The sequence below is a fragment of the Sinocyclocheilus anshuiensis genome, unplaced genomic scaffold (assembly GCF_001515605.1).
Source record: "Sinocyclocheilus anshuiensis isolate Anshui unplaced genomic scaffold, SAMN03320099.WGS_v1.1 scaffold371, whole genome shotgun sequence".
NCBI classification, from domain to species: Eukaryota; Metazoa; Chordata; class Actinopteri; order Cypriniformes; family Cyprinidae; genus Sinocyclocheilus; species Sinocyclocheilus anshuiensis.
Genome location: NW_015549597.1, coordinates 695,828 through 709,554, shown reverse-complemented (window position 1 = coordinate 709,554; position 13,727 = coordinate 695,828). Strand labels below are relative to the sequence as shown.

The 13,727-nt window shown below is 35.6% G+C and overlaps 1 protein-coding gene across 1 annotated transcript in view; it reads left to right on the top strand.

Moving 5' to 3' along the window:
• Positions 1–106: 106 nt before the first annotated feature.
• The window catches only part of LOC107658465 (potassium voltage-gated channel subfamily H member 6-like), a 39,257-nt gene continuing 25,636 nt past the window's right edge, over positions 107–13,727 (top strand). Inside the window, exons 1-6 of the mRNA XM_016447024.1 lie at positions 107–590; positions 3,887–4,117; positions 7,517–7,669; positions 8,975–9,078; positions 9,161–9,410; positions 11,703–11,893. Coding sequence (XP_016302510.1) covers positions 515–590; positions 3,887–4,117; positions 7,517–7,669; positions 8,975–9,078; positions 9,161–9,410; positions 11,703–11,893 — 1,005 coding nt within the window. The 5' untranslated portion in view covers positions 107–514. The remainder of the gene's footprint in view (positions 591–3,886; positions 4,118–7,516; positions 7,670–8,974; positions 9,079–9,160; positions 9,411–11,702; positions 11,894–13,727) is intronic.

The window sequence follows — 13,727 nt, the reverse complement described above, 5'->3', positions numbered from 1 at the left end:
TGGGTGTGAGAGAGTGAGAGAGAGAGAGAGAGAGAGAGAGAGAGAGAGAGAGAGCATCTGCCTTCTGTCAAAAGTGACAGCTGTGTCCACTGCCTCCCCTGTGAACGCAACGTACCATTATTCCACAAAGAGCTACATCAGCCGAGCCGCACGCTGCCTCTGAGGTGTCGGGCGTCTCTGTGCTGTCTTTGGTTGTTCTTCTATTTTTGTTTCAGAATATGTAGCGACTGATTTCAGGGATCACGTCAGTGCGTTACCATTTCATCTGACGGCTCAAAACTGCAAGACATCAAACGCGCTTTCTTTTCATTTGCATTTCAACTCGGCGACTTTTCACTTTCTCGAGGATCCTACTGGCATTCTCGTGTCATTTTTGTTTAATTCTTGGACTATAAACACTTGTTTCCTTCACAATGCGACTTCTAGATTGTGTTCTTTTGTCTTGCTCGCTCGTCCTTGAATAAGAGAGAAAATCAGAATTTTCAAGAACTCTTGAATCTGTCCACGCGTGAAAATGCCTGTACGCCGGGGACACGTCGCTCTCCAGAACACCTATCTGGACACCATCATCAGGAAATTCGACGGACAAAGTGAGTTTCAGAACTTTTTATGTTTATTTGGGTTGGAAGATAATTTATAGGCCAGAAACATGCTACTGTAGTCTAAAACATTAGATATAGTATTGTTTATTGATGTTATTGTTTATTGATAAATCGGGGAGAAACTGTCAGAGAGCGGCCATTGGATCAATCAGTCTGAGATTTGATTTGCATGGCAGTTGATCATCAGGTGAGCAAATCAACGGACCCGGCTGATTTTATCTACATTATGCAAATGCAATGGAACAACTAATGTAGAATATCCCTAATATGGAAAATTGCTAACAACCATCTGTCTTCTGTTTTTCCATTCTTCTCTGTAGCCTATGTATGCGAGCGTGCACGCTTGTGTTTATGTATCTCGTGCACCTGCTTTGTTCATTCAATCATGTTTCCTGATTTAACGTTTTGGAAAAACAAAATGTGCATCACACATAATTATACAACCTTAAGATCAGTAATATCAGTTTTCATTTCCAGTGTGTACTATTTCACCACATTTATCCTGTATGCCTAAACCTTTGTGCTCTCTATTTAAAAGTCTACAGGAAGAAGTATTTTATCAGAACATTTCCAAATGTTATGCACAAGAGCCCTTTGACAAAATTTCCTTTCCAAATCCTAACCTTTACTCTCATGCTAAACTTAATCTGTAAATTTGCCATAACTAGGCCTACCCTAAATCTAGTTTTACTCCATAATAAACCCAGAGCCTGGCTTATATCTGCTTTATATGACCCTTGAGGGTTCTTAAACAACAAAGATTATGTTATCTTAGTAAAAGTTTCTTTCAAACAACTGTAAATACAGGTTTTAGCAGGGGTTTTAAATGTCTCATTAATTATACGAGTTAGTCAGTATACGTTTTTCGGCAAACAGTTGCTAACTAGTAGCTGTAAGGAGCTAACCATAACAACAGTAAGCTGCTCGAGTGATTTTTATTTGGAGGGTGGTCTGTCCATAAAGCAGAACAAAATAGGCTAGTATTGTTTTTATGTGCCACTTTATTATAGATTTATTTATCACAAATATGTGAGAGGAATCTTTAGTGTTTTGTTTAAAAAGTCTCACATAGATGATGTTTCATAATTGGTGGCGTTAATGGTGACAATTTGCAGTCCTATAATTTGCATTGCATGAAACGAACAGATTTCGTCCCTGAAAATTAACTTTACATTTACATATTATAAATCTTAAAAATGCTAAAAACAAACAACAACTATAGGCCTAGTTGTCATTACAATATGCCTTTTAATCATGACTGTTGCTTTGTCTTTGTTCCTGTGTACACTATTCATAAATCATAGTAGCTGACTTTTGAACTCTCAAAAATATGTAAAAGAGCCTTTTTTAAACTAGTTTTGTATTCTTTAGTTTCATAACTGTAGACTGCACATCTAATCATTTGTCATAGTATCTTCTCCCTCTTCTGCATGTATTAGTTCTCAGTGCTATTGCTGTGTCTTCATCTTTTAAGTACACATGCATGTATATATGTGCCAGTGCATATAGATCTGTGAATGTGAGCCTGCTGCTCCTCCCTTCCCTCCCTATCTGTTAAGGCTAAGTGTCATTTTGTGGCTGCTAGGCAACCATCTCTGTGTGTTGTGTTTTGTTCCTGAAGTAAAAAGGCAATAATGAGTTTGATGCTGGGGGCATTAAAGTTCCTGTCACCAAACACAATTATCACGTAGAGCTGGAGAAACATTATTGAGATTCAGAGATAAAAGCAGGCAGTGTGTGTCCTTGAAGGATTGCACCCTTTAATATAAAGAATTTTTCATTTGCTTTCTCTTCAGTTCAAAGCAGAACCTATAACCGTCTTAAGAGCAAGCTGTGTTGCTCTCCACCTGTTGAAGCTGATGTGTGAAGCTATTGCTGCAAAAATAGCACAGCTGTCTGCAGATTTCCTGTTTATATCAAAGCAGTCGTCATGAATACAGAAAACGAGTAGTAGTAAAGTACAGGCAAAGGAAGGAGAAGGAAAGAAAATAAAGACATAAAACAGAATAGCCAAGTATGTGGAAATGTGTTCAAGGGTTTTTTTCTTTTCGTCTTTTAAACCTGTAAAAAAAAGGAGACAGTTGGATTTTGAAAAATTGAGAAATGAGAAAAGTTACTACATAAAACTTTCTGAAAGTCACTAAAGATTTGAATGAAGATCATTTAGAAGAGTTTTCATCACTGATCTCACACTTTTAGGTTTAACCCAACTATGCCTCTATTGAGGAGAACAGGGCTAGTCGACAGGGAAGAAAATTAGTAGTTATACATTTATTATTATTAATAAATAACAACAACAACAATACCAAAATTTATAGTAATAATAATAATAAGATGATTTGTTGGCTAAAACAATGGTTTATATTTATATATATATATATTGATTTGATATATATGTATTGAATTGATTTGTTTCTAACATTTTCCTGTCTGTAATAGGCTTGTTCAGTGGCAGGTTTCATTGTGACAGCTTACTCCATAGACCGATAATGTGACAACATTCCCCACAAAAACTGTGTTAAAGGATTGGTTCACTTCCAGAATGAAAATATACTGATAATTTACTCACCCCCATGTTATCCAAGATGTTCATGTCTTTCTTTCTTCAGTCGAAAAGAAATGATGTTTTTTTTAGGAAAACATTCCAGGATTTATCTTCATATAATGGACTTCAATGGAGGCCAATGGGTTGAAGGTCTAAATAGCAGTTTCAATGCAGCTTCAAAAAGGGCTCTACATGATCTCAGCCCAGGAATGAGGGTCTTATCTAGCGAAACAACTTTCTTTGACTTTCTTTGCATGTTCGCTTTGTAAACAGTGGGTCGGTACTTCTGCATACGTCACGTGTGACCTTTCCAAATGTGATTACGTAATTCGTGAGGTCAAGCTAGCGCAAGACGAGCTTTTGTGTGTTTTTTTTTTTTTTAAGAAAGTGAGCGATCGTTTCGCTAGATTAGACCCTTATTCCTGGGCTGGGATCATGTAGAGCCCTTTGAAGCTGCATTGAAACTGCAATTTGGACCTTCAACCCTTTGGCCGCCACTGAAATCCATTATATGTAGAAAAATCCTGGAATATTTTTCTTTAAAAACCTTAATTTCTTTTCGACTGAAGAATGTAAGACATGAACATCTTGGATGACATGGGGGTGAGTAATTTATAAGGAAATTTTCATTCTGAAAGTGAACTAATCCTTTAAATAATGTTTTTTTCCCCCCCCAGTAATGGTGGAAGTGTTCATTTTTAATGAATGTTTCTTAACCCTTCGTTCCTTATGCGACCAGATCGTAAATTCCTGATTGCCAACGCCCAGATGAAGAACTGTGGGATCATCTACTGCAATGAGGGCTTCTGCCAGATGTTTGGTTTCTCACGGGCGGAGATCATGCAGCAGTCCTGCATGTGTCAGTTCCTGGTGGGGCCGGGCACTATGAAGAGCGCCCTGGCACAGCTGGCACAGGCCCTGCTCGGGTCAGAGGAGCGCAAGGTGGAGATCCTGTACTACTCTAAGGAAGGTATGCTGGGCTTAGCGAGGTTTTCACTCACTTTTCACTCACCCACATATGGCTGATGTTTTGATAGACTTGAGCAGATGCAACATTTTCAGTTTTTCACCATCTTTTTCCACGCTGACAGCTACTTTCAGTTGTATGAGAAAGTGGTTTGGCACTGGTTCGTTCACATCATTACTATAGCAACCGATGCAGATACACCAGACACTGATGACACTGTCTGAACAGCGCATTTCACTTCAATAATAATGAACACGGTATGGAAAGCAAAATCAGAATTGTGCAGTGTGAATAAAGCATAAATGAAGTTTGAGTCTATTGACAAACCCAAACACAGGAAATAAACCAGTGTCAAACTATTTCCCATGTCATTAATATGGCAGCTGTGTGAATAAAAGTCCACCTTTTCATTAAAAACAAAATGTCTTTTTGACACCACCTTTCCATCTATTTATTTATTTCCATCTTTTCATTGTTTGTTTTCTCCAGAGTATGCATGTGCATTAGCTGGAGTTTGTAAGTCAATTTTAAAAGCTTTTTGTTGTCAGATTTTAAATATATAATTAAAATTAAACCTTTTAAGTATACTTTTTAAAAACTTTTAGAAAAAGTTTTTATACTTTTTTTTTTTTTGCAGTAAAAACATTTATAATGTTTCCACAAAAATATTAAGCAGCACAACTGTTTTCAACATTTGTTGTAGAAATGTTTCAGTAGAATGTTTCTTGAGCACCAAATCAGAATATTCATTTGAATGATTTCTGAAGGATCATGTGGCGCTCAAGAAGAGTAATGACTGCTATAAATTCAATTTTGCTTTACAGGAATAAATAGCATAAAATATATGAAATAAATAGAAAACAGTTATTTTTAAAAAATCATACAAACTCTTTAACAGTAGTGTACATAGAAAAAGCTTCCCAGAGATGTTTCCAATATGACTTGCCTAACAGGAGCTTAGAAGCAGGTTTTTATTGAGAACTTTTGAATAGTTACCAGCATTTCACTGTAAACACGCTCAGTGACCATATCTACACATCATCCTGTGATGTTATCTTCAGTTTCAGACACTCTGTCTCATTACATTCACACATAGACATAAACACATAGAGTAACTCTTTGGTGGAATGGCTTAAAGGGATAGTTCACCCAAAAATGAAAATTCTGTCATTAATTATGTACGTCGTTCCAAACCCGTAAGACCTTTCATCTTTGGAACCCAAATTAAGATATTTTTGATGAAATCCGAGAGCTTTCTGACCCTGCATAGACAGCAACTCAACTACCACGTTGAAGGCCCAGAAAGATAGTTTGGACATCATTAAAATAGTCCATGTGACATTAGCGGTTCAATCGTAATGTTATGGACGTCGTTAAGCCAGTGTTTGTGCATGTGTAGCTCAGCTAGAAAGTAGACAGGTGTTCCTTCAGCCCAGGAAGCGGTGCGCTGATAACATTACCATGACAACAGGACTCCAGAGACTCGCACGCCTATCACTAAACGAATGCACTGAGCTCAGATGCACGCATAGGCTGACATGCACACGCTCACACGTGCTGCCGTCCCTCTGTTCTTTTTATCTATCACATATTTTTAGTGGATACAGCGTACCGAACTGTGTCACGGTTGAGCTGGAGACTGAACAGCACCTTTGTGTGTGTGTGTGTGTGTGTGTGTGTGAGGGCAGGGTCTATATTTAGAGTGGTTGATGGCCTGCTTTAGTCAAGAGCTGAGGGGGGTCTGGCTGACTTTAATCATGCTGTTTTTTCTCTGGTTTTTCTGTCCTCCTTCCAGTCACTCCTTTCTCATTCCTGCGACTCTTCCTCGCTGCTCTGCGTTTTCTTTACTTTGGTTTCATCGTTTGTCTCCTTTATTGCCTTTCTGTTCATTGTCGTGTCTGGGTTAAAAGTACAACACATGATGTTTTGATTTCTCTCGAGCAGTGTGTCATAAAGAGAGTTTATCATTAAAGCCTCATAGCCAAAATATAAGTGACCTCTACATGTTCTCTGCGCATCTGTGTGTTTGTCTGAGAGGTTTGGAAAGTAGGGAGTTTAACCAATTAGAAATGATCCTCAGGGGTGAAATCGCTCATACATGAACCGGGTGTGGATGTTAAAAGATAGAACTGCTGTCATCTGAATTAGTAGATTGACTTTAATTTGAGATAAAACATCCACACAAGCTTTTCATCTACTCTACTGTTTAATCTGTTTGGGCTGGGTAAGATTTTTGAAATAAGCCTTTGCCAGGCTGCATTTATTTGATAAAAAATACAGTAAAAATAGTAATATTGTGAAATATTATTACAATTTAAAATACCTGTTTTCTATTTTTATATATTTCAAAGTGTATTTTATTGCTGTGATGACAAAGCTGAATTTTAAGTATCATTACTCCAGTCACATGATCCTTCAGATATCATTCTAATATGCCGATTATTTCTCAAGAAACATTTATTTGTATTATTATCAATGTTGAAAACAGTTGTGCAGCTTAATATTTTTGTGGAAACAGTTTTACTTTTTTTTTTTTTTTTTTTTTTTTTTGATTATATGATGAGTAGAAAGTTTAACAGCATTTAAACTTTCAGAACAGAACAGAATTTATGTGAATTTTTTGGTAACATTATACAGTAAATGTCTTTACTTACTTTTGATCAATTTTATGCATCCTTACTTAATAAAAGTAATAATTTCACAGACAGGGAAGGTTGTCCAAAACTATTTTAGTGGGTCAACAAACATGCACAAAATACATTTGTCATTATCTAGAGTCAGTTGTTAGTTTATGTTTGTGTGTGTGTGACCCTATAGATAATAATAAGTTTGCAGAATGGATGGATTGATAGCTAAATGTTTTAAATTGTATTTGCTGAAAATGTTTGAAATGAAACAAGGGTGGAAATGGGGAATGACATTATGATTTTCTTTTATTTTTAATTCTTTTACTTTTATTTGTAGTAGTGTTAATGACAGTGCTCTTTAAACTAGAAATATTTTTAGAATGAGTTGTAGATTTTTTTACTTTTTAAATATGTAGATAAATATGGGAACTTTATATCAACATCACGTAAAAAAAATTACACAGACCCTGAAGGAATGTGTAACAACAATCCATGGTCTCCCCTATTTAATAGATTTATGTTTCCTCATAATCATGGATTTCAGACCCCCCGAACTGCAGCACCTGTGTGTGGGGGTCTTATTGTGTGTTTGTGTAAGTGTGAGTGTGTTTGGACTACTCACAGCCCTCACATTGGTATTTATAACAGCTCTTCGTGAAAACTAAACTATACTTGTGCTGTATTTTGTACTCAAACGTCTCTGCTTGCTGACGTCTCTGTCACTCGGTTCATTCTCTTTCTCTCCTGTGTGTGTGTCTGTCTCTCTGCCTTTCAGGGACATGTAGGCCATGTTTGGTTGATGTCGTTCCAGTAAAGAATGAGGAAGGAGTCGTAATCATGTTCATCCTAAACTTCCAGGAGCTTTTAGACCCGTCCACGAAAAAAGGTGGCATCAAACAGCGAATGACACACAGCTGGCTACGGGCAGGTGCGTGTCCCCCCTTTCTCTGTGTGTGGGAGAGATTCTGGCCCTTTCTGTAACCGCCTTATAAGGTAAACACATTGACTGCTGTGCTTGGTGTGACGGTCTGTGTGTAGGTGTAGCCAGAGGCAGCATTTGATAAAGGTGGTGTCAAATTTTGGTTGCTGAGTGTTTATGTATGTGTGTGTGTGTGTGTGTATATGCCTGGCCCCCAGTGTTGCTTTAACTTTTATATTAGAAACTATGAGATATTTTGCTGACATAAATAACTATACATTTAATAATAATAATAGTAATAATAATAATAAAGGAAATATACAAGTTTCTTAATGTATGAACTATGAAGTCCTTTTTATTTGTTTTTACATATATAAATGATTATCATTATATTTAATTATAAATGGACAATTACATTTTTATAATGAATTAAAAAAAGCATATGCAAATATTAATAGGTTATTAATAATAATAATAATAATTGTTGTTGCTATCGTTATTAAATATTTAATTATATTTCATAAATATTTCACGTTAATGTAGTTTTACATGTATTACTAGTAATGTATATAATGTATAAGCTTTGTTTTTAAATATATAAATGTTTATTATTATTAAATTGTTAACAATACTTTTTTTATTAATCACATATTTTTAATTAAAAAAATAATAATTTTATAACAATAAAAATCTACAAATAAAATTGAATGTACTGTATACAAATAAATAAACATAGTAAAAATAAATGATTCTTTTTATTATTATTATTATTAGTAGTAGTAGTATGTTTATTTATCCAATAAATTTGATATTTATCAAATATCAAATGCAACACTCCATTTATTACAGGGAGCATCTTAGGTTGGTAACAATTTATTTACCAGCCCATTTCCATACCTTAGTTATCTAGTATATTCTGTAGTAAAGAAATATCATGAAAGATCTCCTATACAGCAATGTATTTAAATGGAGAGAAAATGTCTTCTCCTGCTTCATAGGTTTTCTTCCAGAGAAAAGGCCCTAGTAGTCTCAAACGTGTCTTCCCTAAAGTTTGACAGAGATCTCATCAGTATCTCGCACTGAGCTCAGATTTGTCTGGTATGATTAAAAGGACTTCAAGACCAGAAAGACAAGAACTTAGTGCTGGGTGGTATGACCAAAAATGTATATCACAGTATTTTTCGAAATGAACACCGGTATTCGGTATGAACCGGTATACCGCCCAGCACTACAAGAACTCACCAGTTATGTCTCCTGAGCTTTGAGCAAAAACATATTCCCCTTGGATTATTTAACCTTATGTTTGTGTATCAGGTCAGAAACGTAAGATGAGGCTGCGAATGCCCTCTCTCCGTGTCAAGCGGCAGCCGTCCCTCCCTAAGGACCACTTTGAGGGAGTGGTGGTGGACTACCTACAGGTACATGTGTGCATATGTGACACACATCTGAGTTCATATTGCCACAGACACATCATCTACAGCTTCCCTCTGTGTCCTGCAGCCCTCTCATGAGGAGGTGGCTTTGAAAGACCTCCAGATGTCTCCAGACAGCTGTTTAAAATCAGAGACCCAGGCCCTGATTCAGCAGACCCCCTCCACATGCAGCTTCTCATCCCTACTCACACGACCCTCAGACCGGCTAGAGCCCAGCGGACCCCCTCTCAAACACAGCCACTCCAGAGAGAGCATGCGCAGCCTGCGCCGGGCCTCCTCGCTGCACGACATCGACGGCATGAGGGACCAGTGGAGCGGTATGAGTGTTTGTGCTTGCACTCCTCTAGTTCCTAGTGTAAACAACATACTGTCACAAACATTGACTGTGTGTGAAACTTTATTATTTATACATTATCAGACAGTACTACTAAGGCAAGTTTGAGTCTAGTGTCGGTGTAACATCCTGTCTTTGTGTGGTTTGCTGGTTGATTGAAAAATAAAGATGACATCTCACCCTAGTAAAAAAGTAATATATTTAAAATACATTTATTTCATACATGAATTATTTGAACATATAGTTCAACTCTATTAACATATTTACTGACATATCGCTCGAGACTTATTGATATAAAAATTATAATTCAACTTTATTTGGAGTACTACTTGTGTTCACTGCACATTTCTTAATATTAAGCCTACAATTGGACTTCAGCACTACTTCCGCTCAATTATAGTGCAAGTACAAAATTAGCTGTTCCAGTTTAGCAGACTTAGCAGTTTAGTATACCAAAAGTACAATTGCAGAGTGTTTTTATTAAGTACATAAATATGTAAATATATTTGTAGTATACTTAGCATGAAATAAATGTATTTTAGTATATTTATTTTTCACTAGGGATATCACAGATAAAAGAAGTTTATTTCGATTTTTTTTTATTCAACTTGTGATTCTCTGTTTACCAAGTAATAGTCATCAAATATACTCTTGTATCCCTAAAACTCACTCGCATTTGTTCTAGATCATCAGATGTTGTGTAATGGGGATATAAAACGCTTAACATGGGTTCATGTATAAAATGACCAAGGAAAACACAGTTTCTCTCAGACAGTACTTGTAATAAACATTTAGTGCAAACAAAGCCATCATTCACGAAAAAGTTATTTTACATGAGGTTTTCTTTCTTCACAAGTTTTCTTCTCCATAGAAATCCTTTAAAAGGAAGTGCTTTAAAATTGCAACTATCAAACACAGAATTTCTCTTAAACCTGAGTTTGTCTACAAGTAAAAGAAGGATGCTATAATCAGACAAAGCACATTTTCCCTCATAGAAATACATTATAATGTAAGGGTTTAACATAGAAATATTGTTGGATTAGTTTTTTGGCAGAAAATAATATTTATTAAAAGGAAAATCTCATTTTCACATCTTTATACTGTAAAGAAAGATTTTTTTTTTGCAAGGATGCTTTATTGATTGAAATTGATCAAAAGTGACGGTATACCGTTTATCAAAGAATCCTGAAAAAGTGTATCAGCACAACCGTTTTCAACACTGATAACAAAAATAAATGTTTCTTTAAGCACCAGATCAGCATATTAGAATGATCGCTGAAGCATCATGTGACATTGAAGACTGAAAATTCAGCTTTTTTATCTTTTTACATTTTAAAATATATTAATAGAAAACATTATTTTAAATTGTAATAATAAACATAAAAGAGATATAAAGATATAAGAGATAGAGTCATATTGTGTGATATAAATTAGCAATTCATTTTAAGAAATGAACTTAAAAGTAAAGCTAAAGCTATAATTTCTTGGTTCTTTCTTGTTCTTGGTGGGACTGACTTTGTTAGTCACGTCATATGTCTGACTGAGCATTTAGATATGTGAAATATGAGTGGGGGCCCCCAGCCGGGATGGAGCGGAATGGATACTTGTCAGCTTAATACTGCACGCGGCCCCGTTTGATTGTCTCTCTGGTCTCTGCTGTGATTAAACTCATCCATTAGCATTGAACAGGAGTACCATGGCCGAGTACAGGATGTGCTTTCAATGGAAGTTAAGTGTTATATTTGAATTTATCCTTGATTACATAATAAGTCTGATTAAAACCTATTAGCCTAAAATAGCAAAGCATTTAATATAAATGAGCTAGTATCCTTTTCTAATGGAGTTTGTGGAACAACTCCAAAAAGCAGCACAAAGCGCTCCATTCGGACATGTTAAATTGCAACATTTAAGTCTCTGGGTGTCCAGAATAAGGCTCGTTGGTTCCCCGGTGAAATGGTCACATGTGGCGGCCTGACAGGCCTATTTCTGTAGCTGTATTCCTAATCAATGCTTTACCCACAGCCACCCCTGATGTGCCCGCCGCTATGCATGTGTGTGCGCATGAGCATGAGCTCTAAGCATGAGCGTATGACTCATAGGTCTAAATTAACACTTTTTAATTATTGCATACACAAACTGTGATATTACTGGCACTGTAATTGGCAGACGCATGCAGGATGGTAGTGCAAGTCACATGGCATGACATTGTTTTAATCAAACACCGTAATGATGTGTTTTGATGGCTGATTTAATTGGTGTGATTTTTATTTTTCAGATCTGAAGCCCAGTCACTTGAACTCCACTTCAGACTCTGATTTGATGCGGCACCGCATCCCTCAGGTGACGATATCCTTCGGCTCAGACCGTCTCAGACCACCTTCCCCCACAGAGATCGAGATAATAGCGCCCAGCAAGATTAAAGACCGCACACAGAACGTCTCGGAAAAGGTCACTCAAGTCACGCAGGTAATATAAAAAGTACTTAGCTCATCCTCGTATTTCATGCAAGTGTATATACCAGATTCAGGATATTGTTCCTTAGCTTTTTGTTCACTTAATGAGGCCTAGAGATTTTGTCATTTAACCCTGTTTATTTATGGTGTTGTCAATATACAACTTGAGATTTTAAAAAATCCAAATAATTGTAGATTGTAGAAACTTCAGTAAGGTACAACTTAAAGGGATAGTTCACCCAAAAATGAAAATTTGATGTTTACTCAGTCATTTATTTACTTTATAACAGTAAATAAATATCGGTTCTGCATATCGGTTATCGGGCACATAAGCATGCAAATAATTGGTATCGGTATCGGTTATAAAATATCAATATCGGTCGATCAATCGGTACCTCTGATTTTCACCGCAATGTCCGAACTGTCCTGAGCGCCTTCGCGTCTTCTTCTTCAGCCTGCGCGTGAGGCATCTTCTTCTTCTTCTTGCTTTACCATGGATCGCAGACTTATAAGTACATTACCGCCACCTATCTCTCAAATGGACCATTGACACTCTATCTACAGTCTCAATTGGGAGTGCAATGGTCCATTTGAGAGATAGGTGGCCTTGCAGGTAGGTCTCTTGAAGCATCTTGGAGACGTTGCCACAGTTCTTCCGGATTTAGTCTGTCTCAGTTTGTTCTGTTCTGAAAATACTAGTGTTCTAATAACTTTGGCCACCACTATATATATATATAATATTATGTAATATTTTTCTGAAATATATACATGCATGTGTGTGTATTTATATATACATAATAAATATACACTGTACACACTCATATATTATGTACACAAAAACTTTTTTATAATATAAATATTAGTGCTGTCAATTGATTACAAAAATTAACTAATTAATCGCATTTTTCTGAAATTAATCGCGAATAATTCCACCTAAAATTAAAGTTTTTAAATATACTTTTATATTGCAATAATTTCACATTCAATCTTCAAATTAATGTACAACCAACATATATATTTTTACCAGTATATTTTTAATATTTGTTTAATGACATCTTTTTTATGACTGAAGATTTTCTTTATCAATTAACTTCTATTAACTAAATTAAATCAACATTTGGTGTGAGCATCCTTTGCGTTTAAAGCAGCGTTTGCCCTCAGTGCACTTGCACATAGTTTCTCAGGGAGCTTTGCAGGTAGGTCTCTTGAAGCATCTTGGAGACGTTGCCACAGTTCTTCCGGATTTAGTCTGTCTCAGTTTGTTCTGTTCTGAAAATACTAGTGTTCTAATAACTTTGGCCACCACTATATATATATATAATATTATGTAATATTTTTCTGAAATATATACATGCATGTGTGTGTATTTATATATACATAATAAATATACACTGTACACACTCATATATTATGTACACAAAAACTTTTTTATAATATAAATATTAGTGCTGTCAATTGATTACAAAAATTAACTAATTAATCGCATTTTTCTGAAATTAATCGCGAATAATTCCACCTAAAATTAAAGTTTTTAAATATACTTTTATATTGCAATAATTTCACATTCAATCTTCAAATTAATGTACAACCAACATATATATTTTTACCAGTATATTTTTAATATTTGTTTAATGACATCTTTTTTATGACTGAAGGCCAGTATCAATGATACCAATACTGATTTCTCTATAAAATTGCCCCCTCCCCCCTAATATTTAACCACTGACTATAGCCATTCATCATTACAGTATAATTGAGAGCTATCAATTATAATATCATTAACTTCTAATTTAAGTGAACTTAAAACAATCTTCACATAAACCCATTATAATAAATGTCATATTTAC